Consider the following 17,953-nt stretch of genomic DNA (forward strand, 5'->3'; position numbering starts at 1 on the left):
TGGCTGTGTCTTATCAAGTGTTATTCATGAGTGGTCAGCCAAGATTGCATACAACTCTGCAGAGAGGGCTTTAGGGATTGAGAAAGTGGCTCATGTATTTGATTCTTAAATCCTAGTTCTATAGCAGGGAGGCTCCCAGCATCAGGGCGTGGGGCACAATAAGCTTCTCTCAATCCTCCACTGAGCTGTACATGCTTTCTTTCTATTAAGCCTTGACCTGACCCCCTCTTTCCCATTATATCTATGTCCAGCATCCTCTTCCAACTGCCATTCTTGCATCCTGGCCTCCTGTCTCTTAAAGCCTTATCTTTGTGTGTCAGTCAGCATTGATTTAGAAAAAGACCAAGCATTTGGAAAAGATATGTGCAAAGAGACCTACGGAGCATGTTGAACCATTTGTAACTAATAGTTTAGTTGTAAAACTAAGCCTGTTGTCCTTTCCTTTCCTACTTATTTATTTTCAATCACTCTAACAGTTCATGCAAATTAATTGCAACCTATGAGCTATTTGATTATTCTCTATTCATGACAGGTTTCAGAGTAGCAGCCGTGTTAGTCTGTATTCGCAAAAAGAAAAAGAGTACTTGTGGCACCTTAGAGACTAACCAATTTATTTGCGCATAAGCTTTCGTGAGCTACAGCTCACTTTATTGGATGCATCCGATGAAGTGAGCTGTAGCTCACGAAAGTTTATGCGCAAATAAACTGTTTAGTCTCGAAGGTGCCACAAGTACTCCTTTCCTTTTCTCTATTCATGGTGTGCAACAGGCAACCTTTATTACCTGATATTAGTTCTTCATCCTGACTGGTTGACTTTTATACAAATGGGGATAATGAACCCTAAATACTTGTGTCTGTGCCCAAATGCCGTGTAGATACAGGTACTAGCTCAAAGAGCAGCCTATTCCCCAAACATTAACAAGAGCAAAAACTTGTCCCCGAATAAAAACAAGGTGTAAACATGGTGAGTGGGAACAGTGAGGAAATGTCTGTGAATGCTATCGGCTCTGCAGATGAAAGCATCGACCTGGCTCCTGAGCTCCGTTATTTGGTTTTCGCTTGGTTCTCACTCACCATATTTCCACTTGAAGTGACTGGGTGCCTTGTATCTCCTTTTGTACTTGTGCAAAGCAGGTAAACAGGCTAGTAGGGCTTACACAGGTGTAAGTGACAACACAAAGCGCAAGGTAGTGGAGAATCAGGGTCCAGCTCATCGCAGCTTCTCCCTTGCTTCCCCACTCTTGAATTAACTTGCTCCAGTGTGCCAGCGATTCATTTGTATTTGCGCTCAAACGGCTGTATTAACTTCCAGGAAGAACCTAGATGACTGCTCTGTTAAGGCTTCTGTAGTTTTGTAATATGCTGAGTCCATTAAGTGTGCAGTGTGCATACATATGTGTTTTAACATTTTTTTTCAGCAAACTTTTACGTAATCCCTGGGGCCCTTGATCCTTTGCTCTGTGGTAACAGCTCAGATGCAGGGTAAGTGTTGGACTTTATTAAAAGTAAAGAATGTCTTTCTTCTCCAATGGCTTTCATCGAGCTTAGTGGTGGCACAGGCTTAAAGGTGATTCCATGTAGCCTGTTCTCCTTTCATTGAATGCACCCCATTAGTAACTGTCTCTCTACTCTGCATGTATCATGCCTGACACAGGGTATTCGTGTAGGCTTGCTGGACTGCGGTGTCATATGTAAACAAAAATATAACTTCTGTTTTAAAAAGACAAATTCATTATTTGTGGTTCATTTTGCACCACTTAAAATTAAGCAACTGATGTGTATGGAATGTTGCAGGCTACATTCTCCCAGTTCACTAGCAAATGGATCGTAGCTGTACTAGGATGGGATTTTCAAAGGAGATTTGGGAAGTTAGAAGCACTGTTCTCATTGCTTCTCAATGAGAATTGTCCTAAATCATTTAGGGCTTTGGGCGCCTAACTACTTCTAAAAATCTGGCCCTTGGACACTTGAAATCCAGTCCTGGGTGCCCAGCTGCCCATAGCTCTTTGAAAACCCTGTCCCTAAACTTTAGCGTTCGTATTTAATTACCTTATTTAAAATCTATGTAAGACCATTATCTGTATTTACAGCATGCATTTCCATTAGCATTAGTAAATTAATTCTTTTTAGTCAAAAACTTACAGTTGCTGGTTAATTTGGGTCACAACAGAAAACTTGATTGGTATAAAAGCAAGAGAACAAGAAAATGAATCTATGGGGTCCTTGAATTTCAACCTCAAGTCATTTAGATTATTCAGGAGGCCTGAAAGGCTCAGGATGGCTGGGAATGATCTAGAGCTTTTCACTTTTAGATTGCTGGTTCCAATCCAGCCTTGGTCAGTAGTAACTGTTCTTACCTTGTGATGGCCATTCGTTGGTCAATATTAAGTAAGTTGGTGGTTCTTAATCTAGATCCCAATGGTAGGTCCATGTCACATCACCTACCATCACCACAGTTGGCACTGGCTGGCCTGCAGCAAGGCCAAGGATTGAGCGCTGATCCAAAGCCCACTGAAGAACATGGAAAAACTCCAATTGGCTCAAGGGGGCTTTTGTTCAGGTCACCAGTGGGTATGAAGATTGTAGTAGGCTCTTACCCCTGTAGCTAGCCTGTCCAGCTCAGGTTTGGTCAGGCAATATGAATAACCTTGTACTGCTGCATTCTGTGGATAAGGGCTTCTGTCTCCATGGTTGTCAACTGCCCTGTTTTTTTGCCAACCACTTTGTCCCCATGAAAATAAAGCACATATGAAATGTTGCACCTTGCTGCTGTGAAAGTCATCACAGCCTTTGGCAACAAGCCTCCTGTTCATCTGTCCTTATGGCTCTTACAATATTGATACCCTGAAACTGCTTTCCTCTTTTCTGCAGCCAATGTCCAGAGGGTTACACATGCATGAAAGCAGGAAGGAATCCAAACTATGGCTACACAAGCTTTGACACTTTCAGCTGGGCTTTCCTAGCCTTATTTCGCCTTATGACTCAGGATTTTTGGGAAAACTTGTATCAGTTAGTAAGTAAATGTTTTGTTGCCTGTAATTTCATACACATTTGTGGGAGGATGGGGAGTTTTTTAAGGGTCTGAGGGAGCCACCCACAAGTGTATGGTTGTGTGACTTAGGAGGAGTTGTATTTTTAAGGAGGGGAAGAATGGCACCAGGGAGAGCGCATGTGGCATTCTTGACTGTTTTCAGCCTGGAGGCTGTTCTGTTTTGCTAAGTCTTCTAACTAAGATTCTGTGGTGAATGCTGCAAAATTGTCATGCTGTATGTTGTGCATAAGTGCGTACCTGAGCTTTGCTGATACTCTTGTAGTATAACACAGGGCATCCAGGTGCTATGAAGGGTAAAGTGTGTCCATCCATGTTGTCTAAGAACAATTCAGACTTCTCTAGCAGGTTGGCATCATGCTGAACCAGCATTGTTTCAAAAGAATCTCTGTGCTTGGCATTGAGTTTCATACTGTATTTCTGAATCCCTGAAAACTTCCATCTTTTGGTCAGATTTACAACCTTTACTCCTGCCTGACATAGCATCAGGCTTGTCCTTAAAGGAAGGAGAAGAGTCATTTCACTGCTTGGGCCCAAGGTTGTTGGGTGTGCTGTGTATCCTAATTCTTTAGAATGGATTCTGCTAAAAAATTAGATAACACTTCGTATGTATGGTACCGATGTATTTTTCTTTAGAATCATCCATCAGGAGAACTGTGATTGGCTGCTCAGATCCATATTGTAGACAGTCTCTTCTGAATCAAAGTGATAGGGAAATTGCTGTCTCTTTTTCAGACCTTGCGAGCAGCAGGAAAAACGTACATGATATTCTTTGTCCTGGTTATCTTTGTGGGTTCATTCTATCTGGTCAATCTGATCTTGGCTGTGGTAGCCATGGCTTATGAGGAGCAGAACCAGGCCACGCTGGAGGAAGCGGAGCAAAAGGAAGCAGAATTCAAGGCCATGTTGGAACAGCTGAAAAGGCAGCAGGAAGATGCGCAGGTTACAGTTTTGATTAATACTTTTTTTTTAGGTTGTTATAATTTTTTTTCTGAACCATTAATTACAAAACAGAGTCATATAAAATTATGAAAATACAGTAATGAACTGAGTGGTGTGTCTGGGCCTCACTGCGCTCTGTTGGATGGAATTAGAATTGCTCACCCTGTGTTCCTATGCCCAACATATTGCTAACATTTTTTACGGAGTTTCTCCTTTAGCTAAAGTGGCAGTGGCCTGCGTTTTTGTAGCAAGACGACCTGGGTTCTGTCTCTGCTACCTCTGTGACAGTCCAGGTGTATAGCACAATGGTAACTGCAAAGTTCTTAGAAAGCCACAGATTCGTTCTATTATTTGCATTGTACTGGTTAAAGCATCTATCACCAGAGAATGTCAGAACAGCTCTCGGTTCTAGCTGAGCCTTGCCACACCCATGTAAGGCAGATAAGTATTATTTCTACTCATCAGAGAGAGGACTAAACTGAGGGACAAAGAAGTGAAGTTACTTGAACCAAGGGGAGTCTGCAGCAGAACCCACAAGTTCTGGATCCCAGTCCTGTGTTCTAACCATTTGCACAAAATCCCCATTTTAAGGAGGAAGCAGAACTTAGGAGTCTGGTGTCCTGATCCGGTGCACTAAGCATTAGACCACACAACTTCCCAGAGCAGGAAAGAGAGATGTGGATTCCTAGCTCAGCCCCCCATGCTGTAACCATTCCACTCCACTGCCTCTGCGAGATGACTGTCATTTTTCTGTCTTACCCACTCCCTTTCCCTGTCCACTAAATAAGGAACAAATTAATTTTGTCCCTTTCCCCTCAGGCTGCTGCCATGGTCACTTCGGCAGGGACGGTCTCAGAAGATGCTGTGGAGGATGATGGCAGGGGGAGGGTGTCTCAGAGCTCTTCTGAGATTTCCAAACTCAGCTCTAAGAGTGACAAGGAGCGGCGGAACAGGAGGAAGAAACGGAAGCAGAAGGAGCTCTTGGAAGGAGAGGAGAAGGGTGACAACGAGAAGGTGTTCAAGTCTGAATCGGAGGATGGAATGAGGAGAAAAGCTTTTAGGCTACCAGACAACAGGCTGGGAAGGAAATTTTCCATCATGAATCAGGTAACATTCCTTTGCATTATTAAGAGTCACATTTCCTTTCTTGGGGCCTCATCTGGTGCCCTTTGCAATCCAAGGGAATCTTTCCGTTCCTTTTAATTGATGCTGGATCAGGAGGAAACTTAGGGCCCAATCTTGTAGTGTTTGCTTACACAACAAGTCCTGCATGTCCCTGTGAGCCTAGTGGAAATCAGGAATAACTCTGAAGTCAGGGCAGTTACACAGGTGACTTTCAATTAGACTTATGCGCATAAGTGCCAGGTCGCTTTTGAAAATGGAACTAAGGCTCCTAGGTCACTGAGGTGCTTTTGAAAAATTTACTCAACATGCTTGGGTTCGATCATTTTTCCTAAAATTTTCTTTGTATATTAAAAGTGCTGGATTGAGGACCAAAGGGAGTAAAGTCCTCCCCTAAAGCCCAGCACAAAGGCACCAGCTGGGGATGCTTTCTCCCACACTGCCACCCAAATATGGTTCAACCTTGGTTTTAGCAGCCCCCTTTAGGGGAGTGCAGTCTCCATGGCCTGTTCATTCCTTGGCCTCTTTGCTGAGCCTGCTCCCAAGGATCTAGCTGTGATTGTGATTTGTATCTGTATTACAACAGCACCTATCGACCTGGATCAGGGTCAAGACCCCATCATTAGCAATTATCTTTGAAAAGTCATGGAAGATGGGAGACATTCCAGAAGATTGGAAAAGGGCAAATATAGTTTCCATCTATAAAAAGGGAAATAAGGACAACCCGGGGAAGTACAGACCAGTCAGCTCAACTTTTGTACCTGGAAAGATAATGGAGCAAAATAATTAAGCAATCAGTTTGCAAACCCTAGAAGATCATAAGGTGATAAGTAACAGTCAGCATGGATTTGTCAAGAACAGATCGTGTCAAACCAACCTGATAGCTTTCTTTGGCAGGGTAACAAGCCTTGTGGTTGGGGAGGAAGCGGTAAATGTGCTATATCTTGACTTCAGTAAGGCTTTTGTTACTGTCTCGCGTGACTGTCTCATAAACAACCTAGATGGAGCTACTATAAGATGGGTGCATAACTAGTTGGAAAATCGTTATCGTTATCATTGGTTCACAGTCATGCTGGAAGGGCATAACGAGTGGGTTCCTACAGGGATCAGTTCTGGGTCTGGTTCTGTTCAATATCTTCATCAGTGATTTAGATAATGGCATACAGAGTGCACTTATAAAGTTTATGGATAATACCAAGCTGGCAGGAGTTGCAAATGCTTTGGAGGATAGGATTAAAATTCAAAATGATCTGGACAAACTGGAGAAACGGTCTGAACTAAATAGGATGAAATTCAGTAAGGACAAATGCAAAGTACTCCACTTAGGAAGGAACAGTCAGGTGCACACATGCAAAATGGGAAATGACGGCCTAGGAAGGAGTACTGCAGAAAGGGAGCTGGGGGTCATAGTGGATCACAAGCTAAATATGAGTAAACAGTGTAACGCTGTTGCAAAAAAAGCAAACATCATTCTAGGATGTATTAGCAGGAGTGTTGTAAGCAAGACACGAGAAGCAATTCTTCTGCTCTTCTCTGCGCTGATTAGGCCTCAACTGTAGTATTGTGTCCATTTCTGGGCGCCACATTTCAGGAAAGATGTGGACAAATTGGAGAGAGTCCAGAGAAGAGCAACAAAAATGATTAAAGGTCTAGAAAACATAGAATCATAGAATATCAGGGTTGGAAGGGACCCCTGAAGGTCATCTAGTCCAACCCCCTGCTCGAAGCAGGACCAATTCCCAGTTAAATCATCCCAGCCAGGGCTTTGTCAAGCCTGACCTTAAAAACCTCTAAGGAAGGAGATTCTACCACCTCCCTAGGTAACGCATTCCAGTGTTTCACCACCCTCTTAGTGAAAACGTTTTTCCTAATATCCAATCTAAACCTCCCCCACTGCAACTTGAGACCATTACTCCTCGTTCTGTCATCTGCTACCATTGAGAACAGTCTAGAGCCATCCTCTTTGGAACCCCCTTTCAGGTAGTTGAAAGCAGCTATCAAATCCCCCCTCATTCTTTTCTTCTGCAGGCTAAACAATCCCAGCTCCCTCAGCCTCTCCTCATAAGTCATGTGTTCTAGACCCCTAATCATTTTTGTTGCCCTTCGCTGGACTCTCTCCAATTTATTCACATCCTTCTTGTAGTGTGGGGCCCAAAACTGGACACAGTACTCCAGATGAGGCCTCACCAATGTCGAATAGAGGGGAACGATCACGTCCCTCGATCTGCTCGCTGTGCCCCTACTTATACATCCCAAAATGCCATTGGCCTTCTTGGCAACAAGGGCACACTGCTGACTCATATCCAGCTTCTCGTCCACTGTCACCCCTAGGTCCTTTTCCGCAGAACTGCTGCCTAGCCATTCGGTCCCTAGTCTGTAGCTGTGCATTGGATTCTTCCATCCTAAGTGCAGGACCCTGCACTTATCCTTATTGAACCTCATCAGATTTCTTTTGGCCCAATCCTCCAATTTGTCTAGGTCCTTCTGTATCCTATCCCTCCCCTCCAGCGTATCTACCACTCCTCCCAGTTTAGTATCATCCGCAAATTTGCTGAGAGTGCAATCCACACCATCCTCCAGATCATTTATGAAGATATTGAACAAAACCGGCCCCAGGACCGACCCTTGGGGCACTCCACTTGATACCGGCTGCCAACTAGACATGGAGCCATGTCCTATGAGGGAAGATTGAAAAAATGACATGACCTATGAGGGAAGATTGAAAAAATTGGGTTTGTTTAGTCTGGAAAAGAGAAGCCTGAGAGGGGAGAGTTTTCAAGTACATAAAAGGTTGTTACAAGGAGGAGGGAGAAAAATTGTCTTCGTGACTTCTGAGGATAGGACAAGAAGCAACGGGCTTTAATTGCAGCAAGGGCGGTTTAGGTTGGACATTAGGAAAAACTTCCTAACTGTCAGACTGGTTAAGCACTGAAATAAATTGCCTAGGGAGGTTGTGGAATCTCCATCATTGGGGATTTTTAAGAGCAGGTTGGACAAACTCCTGTCAGGGATGGTCTAGATAATTAGTCCTGCCACGAGTGCAGGGGACTGGACTAGATGACCTCTCAAGGTCCCTTCCAGTTCTATGATTCTATGCTGGGCACTGTACAGACCAGGACAAAAAGGCACTCTCTGTCCCAAAGAGCTTTCAGTTCAAGTGATGCGGTTTATGGAATGCAGGTAACTACCCTTTAGGAACAGTAGTGAGGCCACTTGTACCAAACAGACAATTGCACTGACTTGTCCAGTGTAAATGGATGGCCCTAGATCCAGGGATGAGAGTGGCCTTCTGTGATATCGCTTTGCTTTTCTTTCTACCATTCACGTCGTCACTGTTCTTTCTTTTCTCCCTCCCAGTCCCTTCTCAGCATCCCAGGCTCCCCTTTCCTCTCCCGGCACAACAGCAAGAGCAGCATCTTCAGCTTCAGAGGGCGCTTCCGTGATCCAGGCTCAGAGAACGAATTTGCTGATGATGAGCACAGCACGGTGGAGGAGAGTGAAGGCAGGAGAGACTCCCTTTTCGTCCCCTTCCGTGGCCGGGAACGGAGAAGCAGCTACAGTGGTTACAGTGGGTACAGCCAGGGCAGCCGGTCCTCACGGATCTTCCCCAGCATCCGCCGGAACGTGAAAAGGAACAGCACAGTGGATTGTAATGGCGTGGTGTCCCTTATTGGCGGCCCGGCATCTAATAGGCCCGTGGGACGCCTTCTGCCTGAGGTGAAAATAGATAAGGCAGCTACTGATGACAGTGTAAGGAAGTCAATGAGTAGATAGTCTAGGCATGGCGGTCTGCCCTCTTCTGCTTTCCTGTATGCCGCCCTCCAAGCCAAATGGAAACCCTGATGGAATGAAAATTGGTTTGTCTAACCGCAGACTATATAGTCTGTATTGGATTCAAAGACTGCCATGCTTCAGTTACCCCCTTCCTTTCTTCTTGAGTAACCTACTGACCCACATCCTCCTCCTGGCTTCCTGGGGGGGGAAAAAAAGGCTTGGAATTGAGATTTTCATGAAGGATATAATAATAAACCTGCCTTTAGTAATGGCAATTCTTAGGAACAATTTATTTAAGAGGTGCGGGAGAGGAAATAGACCAAGATTTGCTGGAAAGTTTCTCCCACCAAATTTTTAAAAAAAATCCTTTATGGAGGAATAATTTTAAAAACAAATGTAAACAGGTCAGAGAATTTTTACATTCGAAGGCCACGATCCTGCAGTCAGGTCTAGATGGAACAAAGTCTTACTTCCTTACCCACTGAAGTTCATGGAACTCCTTTGGAGTGTAAGTGGAGCCACCCTCCTGCCTGGATCAGCTTTCAGGATTTGGGTCTTAGAAGTGAAGGGAGGAGAGTGTGAGAGAGCAATTTCAAACAAAGAACCAAATCAGGCACCAGGAGTGACAGCTTTGGGGAAGACCAGACCTATGAGAAGGGGGATCTAGGTGAAATATAAGCTTAAAAGGGAACACTGACGACAAATTTAATTCCAAATATAGGTTTTGTTCTTTTTTGTAATATATATTACAAAATCTAGTAAGGAAGAAATGTTTTAATGGAATTAAGAAAATAATTTCAGTGAAAACAGTGTCATTTTAGATTTAAACTTTCTCAGCATGGCACTAGTGCATGAGAAACAGGTGGTGAAACTGACTATAAACAGAGCAGAGACTCTGACCAGTCTAGTTTCACTGCCCAAGTTGAATGAAATGAAACCATCAGTTTAGATGGTTGGGAAGTAAACTTAATTTAATTTTTAAAATCCTTCCATTGTAATCATCTCATCCTTCTGTGTGAAATCCTATAGAATTTAACAGAGACAAACTTACGATAGAATTTTAAAAACCATCTTATGGAAGCCTAGAGGATAATATAATTATCAGGCCCCAATCCGGCAATCTGATTTATGCATATGGATCTATGCAGTCATGCACACTGCTGCACATCAGTTTGGCTCAGGTTGCCAAATCAGGGCCTTTACAGTCTATAAATTGTTTAAGGTGATATCTATTGAATCATATTGATTTAATCTCCCTCAAATTCTACAGGAATTTTCCACAAGGGAAATTTTTAACACAATGGAGGAAAATAATTTTTTCTTTTTCTTTGTATTTTTTTTAATATCTGATTTTTCTCTTGACAGTGACCTTTTAAAACAAAAGGGTTGAATGAACTTCAGTCAAAAAATTCATTTAAAAATATGCCAACAAAACAAGTTAGTCTAGAAAGCCAGAGAGAGCCTGTACTATTATGTGCTAGTTAGAAGGGATTGTTTGGCCTTCGATAAAAAGAAAGGGTAGCAAGATCATTTGTGAGCTGTCTAAAAAAAATAGCTTTTGGGGGAAATCCAGCTAGTGTGTGTGTAAATTCCAAGCAGTTTTTTTTTAATTTTTGCAACCTAAATTAATACCCTCTAATCCTTGATTCATCCTTGAGACTTTATTGACCCTTCTTTAGTTACGTTAAACTTTAGTTCCTACCTTCTTCCCCAGTTAGCATGTTAATATAATGTGTAGTTTGAATATTTTGTTCTCTTTCTAACACAGCATGGAAATATTAGAAACTGTAATTAGCATGATGAATGCATGAAAAACATCTGAAGAGAGACTTCTGTATTATGTGATACTGGATACACTGGTTACTTGGCAGTTCTTTTTGATAACTGGCTATACCTGTAGTTAAACAATGCAAATACCAATTAGCCATCATGACCACTGAGGAATCACACGGGTTATGCAGGATACCTTAGTCACTCATAGAGTAAGTATCTCATTTCCTTAAGAAAGGGAGACAAAAGGCTGTTTAAGGCACATGTGTTCTTTTCACAAGCAACTGATGGCAGACTCCTGTATCGAGGGCAAAGCAATAAACTGTTGGAAGCACACACGGTAGATCTCTGGGCCTAGATTTGCTCCCATTGGGTACAATTAATCCTTTACTAGAGCAAAGCCTAAGAAATGATTACATCTGTCTTGTATAACAAAATCCAGATTTTGGCTGTTGACTTGAATGGGAGTTGAGAGCGCTGGGCTCTCGCACTGTAGTCTGTCCTTAATTACCAGCAGCTCACATTGTTCTCTATGGGCTGGACTCTGCCCCAAAGAGTTTACAGTCTAAATAGATGGGGCAGACAAAGGTGGTAGAAAGGCAGGACTATTTTTAAGTGACTAGCTAAGTCGCACAGGGAGTCTGTGGCAGAGGTGGGAGCTGACCCAAGATCTCCTGTGTCCCAGTTAGTACATTAGCAACAATCCACCCTTCCTCCAATTGATATAAATTAGGCTTCTTGCGGAGCAAAGGACTATGCAGAAACTGCCAAATTTTTAAAACTCTCCTTTTGGTTGGTCTTAAATATGCAAATACTCTGCATTAAGAATATATTGGAAATGCTAAGCTTCCAGTAACCACATTTTTTTTAAGTAGTGCAAACTACTGCTGCAGCCTGCGGAAGCAGCATCCATAGTGTTACGTAAGATAAACGCACCAGGCTCGTGCATAAGGAATGACATCAGTATGGAAAACCCCCGTTTTATTTTCTCCCTTGGGTGCATGCTATCTATCCAACGTGACGATATGCAGAGTTTCAGACTGATCAAGAGTCTGTTCTAATTAGACATGTGAATTTTGCAGGGTACTACCGAGGTGGAGATTAAAAAGAAACATACCGGGTCTCTCTTGGTCTCAATGGATCAACTGAATGCATCCTATGGAAGAAAGGATCGAACCAACAGTATAATGACTGTTTTAACTAATACCCTTGTAGAAGGTGTGCACAATGCCATGTAATTTAGTGTGTATGTCTGTATTTATGTGTGTGCCTAATGACGCCTTGGCTACCTTGGAGAAACTAGAAGACCTATTGCTGGTAACTAGAAGGAGATTCTCCTCTTGGCTGATGTGTTATGGAGTTGAATGTGGTGGGTTTAATCCCTGTTGTTTCTGCATCCAGTTTGACTCATGCAGCAATGTGTTTGTTACTGTATCAGTGTGACAGTTTTGGGGGTTGTGGTTCTTTTCCCCCCTTGTTTGGATTCATATGATAATTTTCAAACCTTCCCTCAACTGAAACCTCAGTGTTTTGGGTGGGAGATGTGTGGAACTGGAGTTCTGCCTGGCTTCTACTCAGAACCACAAATTCCTCCAGGTTCTGTTGAGCCATGGCTCAGTCTTGTGAACTGGGCCCCAAGTTGTGGCTTTGTAACAAACTCCAGACTGAGAGAGAAAGCACTAAGCATTTTACACAGCTGTATTAATTCCCCTTTAGAACAATGCAACACACAGCTATTACCGTACAACAATGTATATCACATTAAGGAGATTGGTGGAAAGACATTAAAGGAGGGAATCTGGGCAACACAACTACTTGTAGGCAGCCATGGAAAAGGTGGTTTTTGTGCTGTGTTTAGCAGAGATGAAACCACAACAGCCAGAGAGGTTGGTGATCGGAGCAGAGGGAGGCAAATGGATTTTTCTGCTGAGCTGCTGTGAAGGCACCAAAGAATTGATGCTTAACTTAGTGGTGATTCCTCCCTCAGAGAAGTACAGTGCTTACTTTGTGCCACGGCTTGCCAGGGCTGAGCCCTGGCACCTCTAGGCTTAGAATCATAGAATATCAGGGTTGGAAGGGACCCCAGAAGGTCATCTAGTCCAACCCCCGGCTCGAAGCAGGACCAATTCCCAGTTAAATCATCCCAGCCAGGGCTTTGTCTAGCCTGACCTTAAAAACCTCTAAGGAAGGAGATTCTACCACCTCCCTAGGTAACGCATTCCAGTGTTTCACCACCCTCTTAGTGAAAACGTTTTTCCTAATATCCAATCTAAACCTCCCCCACTGCAACTTGAGACCATTACTCCTCGTTCTGTCATCTGCTACCATTGAGAACAGTCTAGAGCCATCCTCTTTGGAACCCCCTTTCAGGTAGTTGAAAGCAGCTATCAAATCCCCCCTCATTCTTCTCTTCTGCAGGCTAAACAATCCCAGCTCCCTCAGCCTCTCCTCATAAGTCATGTGTTCTAGACCCCTAATCATTTTTGTTGCCCTTCGCTGGACTCTCTCCAGTTTATCCACATCCTTCTTGTAGTGTGGGGCCCAAAACTGGACACAGTACTCCAGATGAGGCCTCACCAATGTCGAATAGAGGGGAACGATCACGTCCCTCGATCTGCTCGCTATGCCCCTACTTATACATCCCAAAATGCCATTGGCCTTCTTGGCAACAAGGGCGCACTGCTGACTCATATCCAGCTTCTCGTCCACTGTCACCCCTAGGTCCTTTTCCACAGAACTGCTGCCTAGCCATTCAGTCCCTAGTCTGTAGCTGTGCATTGGGTTCTTCCGTCCTAAGTGCAGGACCCTGCACTTATCCTTATTGAACCTCATCAGATTTCTTTTGGCCTAATCCTCCAATTTGTCTAGGTCCTTCTGTATCCTATCCCTCCCCTCCAGCGTATCTACCACTCCTCCCAGTTTAGTATCATCCGCAAATTTGCTGAGAGTGCAATCCACACCATCCTCCAGATCATTTATGAAGATATTGAACAAAACCGGCCCCAGGACCGACCCTTGGGGCACTCCACTTGATACCAGCTGCCAACTAGACATGGAGCCATTGATCACTACCCGTTGAGCCCGACAATCTAGCCAGCTTTCTACCCACCTTATGGTTTATTCATCCAGCCCATACTTCCTTAACTTGCTGACAAGAATACTGTGGGAGACCGTGTCAAAAGCTTTGCTAAAGTCAAGAAACAATACATCCACTGCTTTCCCTTCATCCACAGAACCAGTAATCTCATCATAGAAGGCGATTAGATTAGTCAGGCATGACCTTCCCTTGGTGAATCCATGCTGGCTGTTCCTGATCACTTTCCTCTCATGCAAGTGCTTCAGGATTGATTCTTTGAGGACCTGCTCCATGATTTTTCCAGGGACTGAGGTGAGGCTGACTGGCCTGTAGTTCCCAGGATCCTCCTTCTTCCCTTTTTTAAAGATTGGCACTACATTAGCCTTTTTCCAGTCATCCGGGACTTCCCCGGTTCGCCACGAGTTTTCAAAGATAATGGCCAATGGCTCTGCAATCACAGCCGCCAATTCCTTCAGCACTCTCGGATGCAACTCGTCCGGCCCCATGGACTTGTGCACGTCCAGCTTTTCTAAATAGTCCCTAACCACCTCTATCTCCACAGAGGGCTGGCCATCTCTTCCCCATTTTGTGATGCCCAGCGCAGCAGTCTGGGAGCTGACCTTGTTAGTGAAAACAGAGGCAAAAAAAGCATTGAGTACATTAGCTTTTTCCACATCCTCTGTCACTAGGTTGCCTCCCTCATTCAGTAAGGGGCCCACACTTTCCTTGGCTTTCTTCTTGTTGCCAACATACCTGAAGAAACCCTTCTTGTTACTCTTAACATCTCTGGCTAGCTGCAGCTCCAGGTGCGATTTGGCCCTCCTGATATCATTCCTACATGCCCGAGCAATATTTTTATACTCTTCCCTGGTCATATGTCCAACCTTCCACTTCTTGTAAGCTTCTTTTTTATGTTTAAGATCCGCTAGGATTTCACCATTAAGCCAAGCTGGTCGCCTGCCATATTTACTATTCTTTCGACTCATCGGGATTGTTTGTCCCTGTAACCTCAACAGGGATTCCTTGAAATACAGCCAGCTCTCCTGGACTCCTTTCCCCTTCAAGTTAGTCCCCCAGGGGATCCTGGCCATCCGTTCCCTGAGGGAGTCGAAGTCTGCTTTCCTGAAGTCCAGGGTCCGTATCCTGCTGCTTACCTTTCTTCCCTGCGTCAGGATCCTGAACTCAACCAACTCATGGTCACTGCCTCCCAGATTCCCATCCACTTTTGCTTCCCCCACTAATTCTACCCGGTTTGTGAGCAGCAGGTCAAGAAAAGCGCCCCCCCTAGTTGGCTCCTCTAGCACTTGCGCCAGGAAATTGTCCCCTACGCTTTCCAAAAACTTCTTGGATTGTCTATGCACCGCTGTATTGCTCTCCCAGCAGATATCAGGAAAATTAAAGTCACCCATGAGAATCAGGGCATGCGATCTAGTAGCTTCCGTGAGCTGCCGGAAGAAAGCCTCATCTACCTCAACCCCCTGGTCCGGTGGTCTATAGCAGACTCCCACCACTACATCACTCTTGTTGCACACACTTCTAAACTTAATCCAGAGACACTCAGGTTTTTCTGCAGTTTCGTACCGGAGCTCTGAGCAGTCATACTGCTCCCTTACATACAGTGCTACTCCCCCACCTTTTCTGCCCTGCCTGTCCTTCCTGAACAGTTTATAACCATCCATGACAGTACTCCAGTCATGTGAGTTATCCCACCAAGTCTCTGTTATTCCGATCACGTCATAGTTCCTTGACATCACCAGGACCTCCAGTTCTCCCTGCTTGTTTCCAAGGCTTTGTGCATTCGTATATAAACACTTGAGATAACCTGTTGATCGCCCCTCATTCCCAGTATGAGGCTTGGCAGTTCATAGCCCTGGCATCTCTTTCATTACAAATTAAGCACTGGAGAAGTACTTGTGCATTTTGTTTGCACCTAAATCTGCACCTCTTCAAAGACTCTCATACTCCCAGGTGCGGGGGAGTAAAAACAACTGGTGTATGTTCTGGTTCCAATAACAATATGCAAAAGGGAAACTATAGTTGTCACTCAATCTGAATGTATAGGTGTTCTGCACAAATGGGGAATGGAGAAAGTCTCCTTTGCCTGAAGCCCAAGAATAGAGAGATCTGAACTGCATTGAGATCTTGGCTGTGTCAGCTGTCAATAGAGAGTGACTTCCATGTGACAAATGCCGAAATAAACAGTAGATCAAGATGAGCAAATGACTCTGATTTCCAAATATATTATGCAAGAGGCTGTAAGAGTTTGAGAATGACAGACGTGTGTGTGTGGGGGTGTTCTCTGATTCTTACAGGATCCTGTAATAATATATATGAAAATTATATATACTTTGAAAATAGAGCAAGGTTTCTGTGTGGCTTTCCTCCTGCACAAACTCCTACAGCTCCAGTGCTGTGATCCTTTTTTAAACTTTCAGAAAACCAATGCAACCATATTCTTAGCAACCAAAAGACAAATTGGAGTTGGAGAAGTCCACCAAAGCATCTCTCCCTTCCCAAGCAAAAATACAACAACCACCTTGGACAGTTGTGTGAAGCTTGGATAGAATAACCGGAGGACAAAGAATGGGCAAAAAGCAACATAAGTTTCCAGGAGAAATGTAAAAATATCTTAAATAAATAAAGCCACTTAAGTCACGGGTGTTGCGTTCATGGTGGCTTTCTCTAAATGGACAACATTCATTTTAACCATGCTTGTACCAATTTATCCCAAATTGATTCTTTAATAAGTGAACTAAGTGTGTCCACACCACTGTGTTGCATAGTTTAAAATGGCATCTTTAGGTAAACTGGTGCAACTTTGAATATAGGTGAGGTCTGAGGGCCCGATGTGTGAAGTCCAGTAGATGGATCCCGTTAACTGCAGTGATTGTTGAATCACATCCTAAACCCACAGGTTGGGCTCTTGGGTAAAACAGTTATGGGATCCGTTATTGTTATTGTAATTTGTATTATGGGATCACCTAGAGGCCCCAGTCCCAGCCCCATAGTATTGGGGACAGTACAAACATACAGCAAAGAGACTCTGCACCAAAGAGCTTAAAGCAAAGTATAAGCAAAGACGCAAGGTGGATTCAACACCGCCAAGGGGAGCAGTGAAATGATACTGTAGCCATGTTAACAGATTAAGGCAGATCTAGGAGGACAAGACCTGACTCTTTGCTATTTTGTTTTGTAACTGCAGAGTTGGAAGAATCCCAGAGGAAGTGCCCCCCCTGTTGGTACAAATTTGCCAACACCTTCCTGATCTGGGAGTGCCACCCACATTGGATCAAGCTGAAAGAGATAGTGAACATGATTGTCATGGATCCCTTTGTTGACCTGGCCATTACCATCTGTATTGTGCTGAACACTGTCTTCATGGCGATGGAACACCATCCCATGACCCCTGAGTTTCAAGATGTTCTGACTGTAGGAAATCTGGTAAGAGTGCTTTGGGAAAACAAGTTGTAGGGGGTATAGAGGGTTCGTAAAACTCTGAGGCTTCGTGTTAACAGTGACAAGCAGATTCACGTTTACAATAATACAAATAAATAACAGTAAGGGTAAATGAACTAGCTATCAATAGTGTCATGTCACCCTTCTGTGTACAGATCCTTGTAAATCCTTTTAGAAGGTCTGTGTGTTTTCCCAGACATCTGGGCACTGCCTGAAATAAGTGGCAAGATCCTCTACAGTGCAGATGCAGATGGGGGACTGATTCAATGCCCACTCAAGTCAATGGAAGTCTTTCACACTGGTTTCAGTGGATGTAGAACAGGGCCTACAAAGCACTAGATGAGCTGGAGAGGGAGTGCAGGGGACACGACCCTGTATCACTGAGAGTGCTGCTGCCAAGGGATCTCTGCCTCTCAGCAAGCATGAGGCCCAGGAGGGGAGTGGTAAGGTGTCTCTTTGGCATGATGAACACACTTCAACTCATCAGAAGGAGGCAGTGTGCCTTCTAGAGGAGAGAGCACTGGCCTGGGACTCAGGAAACCTGGGTCCTATTCCCAGCTCTGCCACTGGCTTGCTGTGTGACCTTGGGAAAGTTGAGGAGTACTTGTGGCAATTTATTAAATTGGTTAGTCTCTAAGGTGCCACAAGTACTCCTTTTCTTTTTGCAAAGACAGACTAACACAGCTGTTACTCTGAAACTTGGGAAAGTTAGTTCTCCGTGCCTCAGTTTCCCCATCTGTAAAATGGGAATAATTATGCTGACC

At 44.0% G+C, this 17,953-nt stretch overlaps 1 protein-coding gene across 3 annotated transcripts in view; it reads left to right on the forward strand.

The window, feature by feature from the left end:
* Positions 1–17,953, forward strand: part of SCN8A (sodium voltage-gated channel alpha subunit 8) — a 164,172-nt gene that overhangs the window by 106,083 nt on the left and 40,136 nt on the right. For all 3 annotated transcript variants that reach the window (XM_075121579.1, XM_048831660.2, XM_048831668.2), the window contains 7 exons: positions 1,419–1,482; positions 2,872–3,013; positions 3,785–3,991; positions 4,811–5,098; positions 8,471–8,863; positions 11,740–11,875; positions 16,936–17,174. In XM_075121579.1, coding sequence (XP_074977680.1) covers positions 1,419–1,482; positions 2,872–3,013; positions 3,785–3,991; positions 4,811–5,098; positions 8,471–8,863; positions 11,740–11,875; positions 16,936–17,174 — 1,469 coding nt within the window. The remainder of the gene's footprint in view (positions 1–1,418; positions 1,483–2,871; positions 3,014–3,784; positions 3,992–4,810; positions 5,099–8,470; positions 8,864–11,739; positions 11,876–16,935; positions 17,175–17,953) is intronic.

This window comes from Caretta caretta, chromosome 20, assembly GCF_965140235.1.
Source record: "Caretta caretta isolate rCarCar2 chromosome 20, rCarCar1.hap1, whole genome shotgun sequence".
Lineage (NCBI taxonomy): Eukaryota > Metazoa > Chordata > Testudines > Cheloniidae > Caretta > Caretta caretta.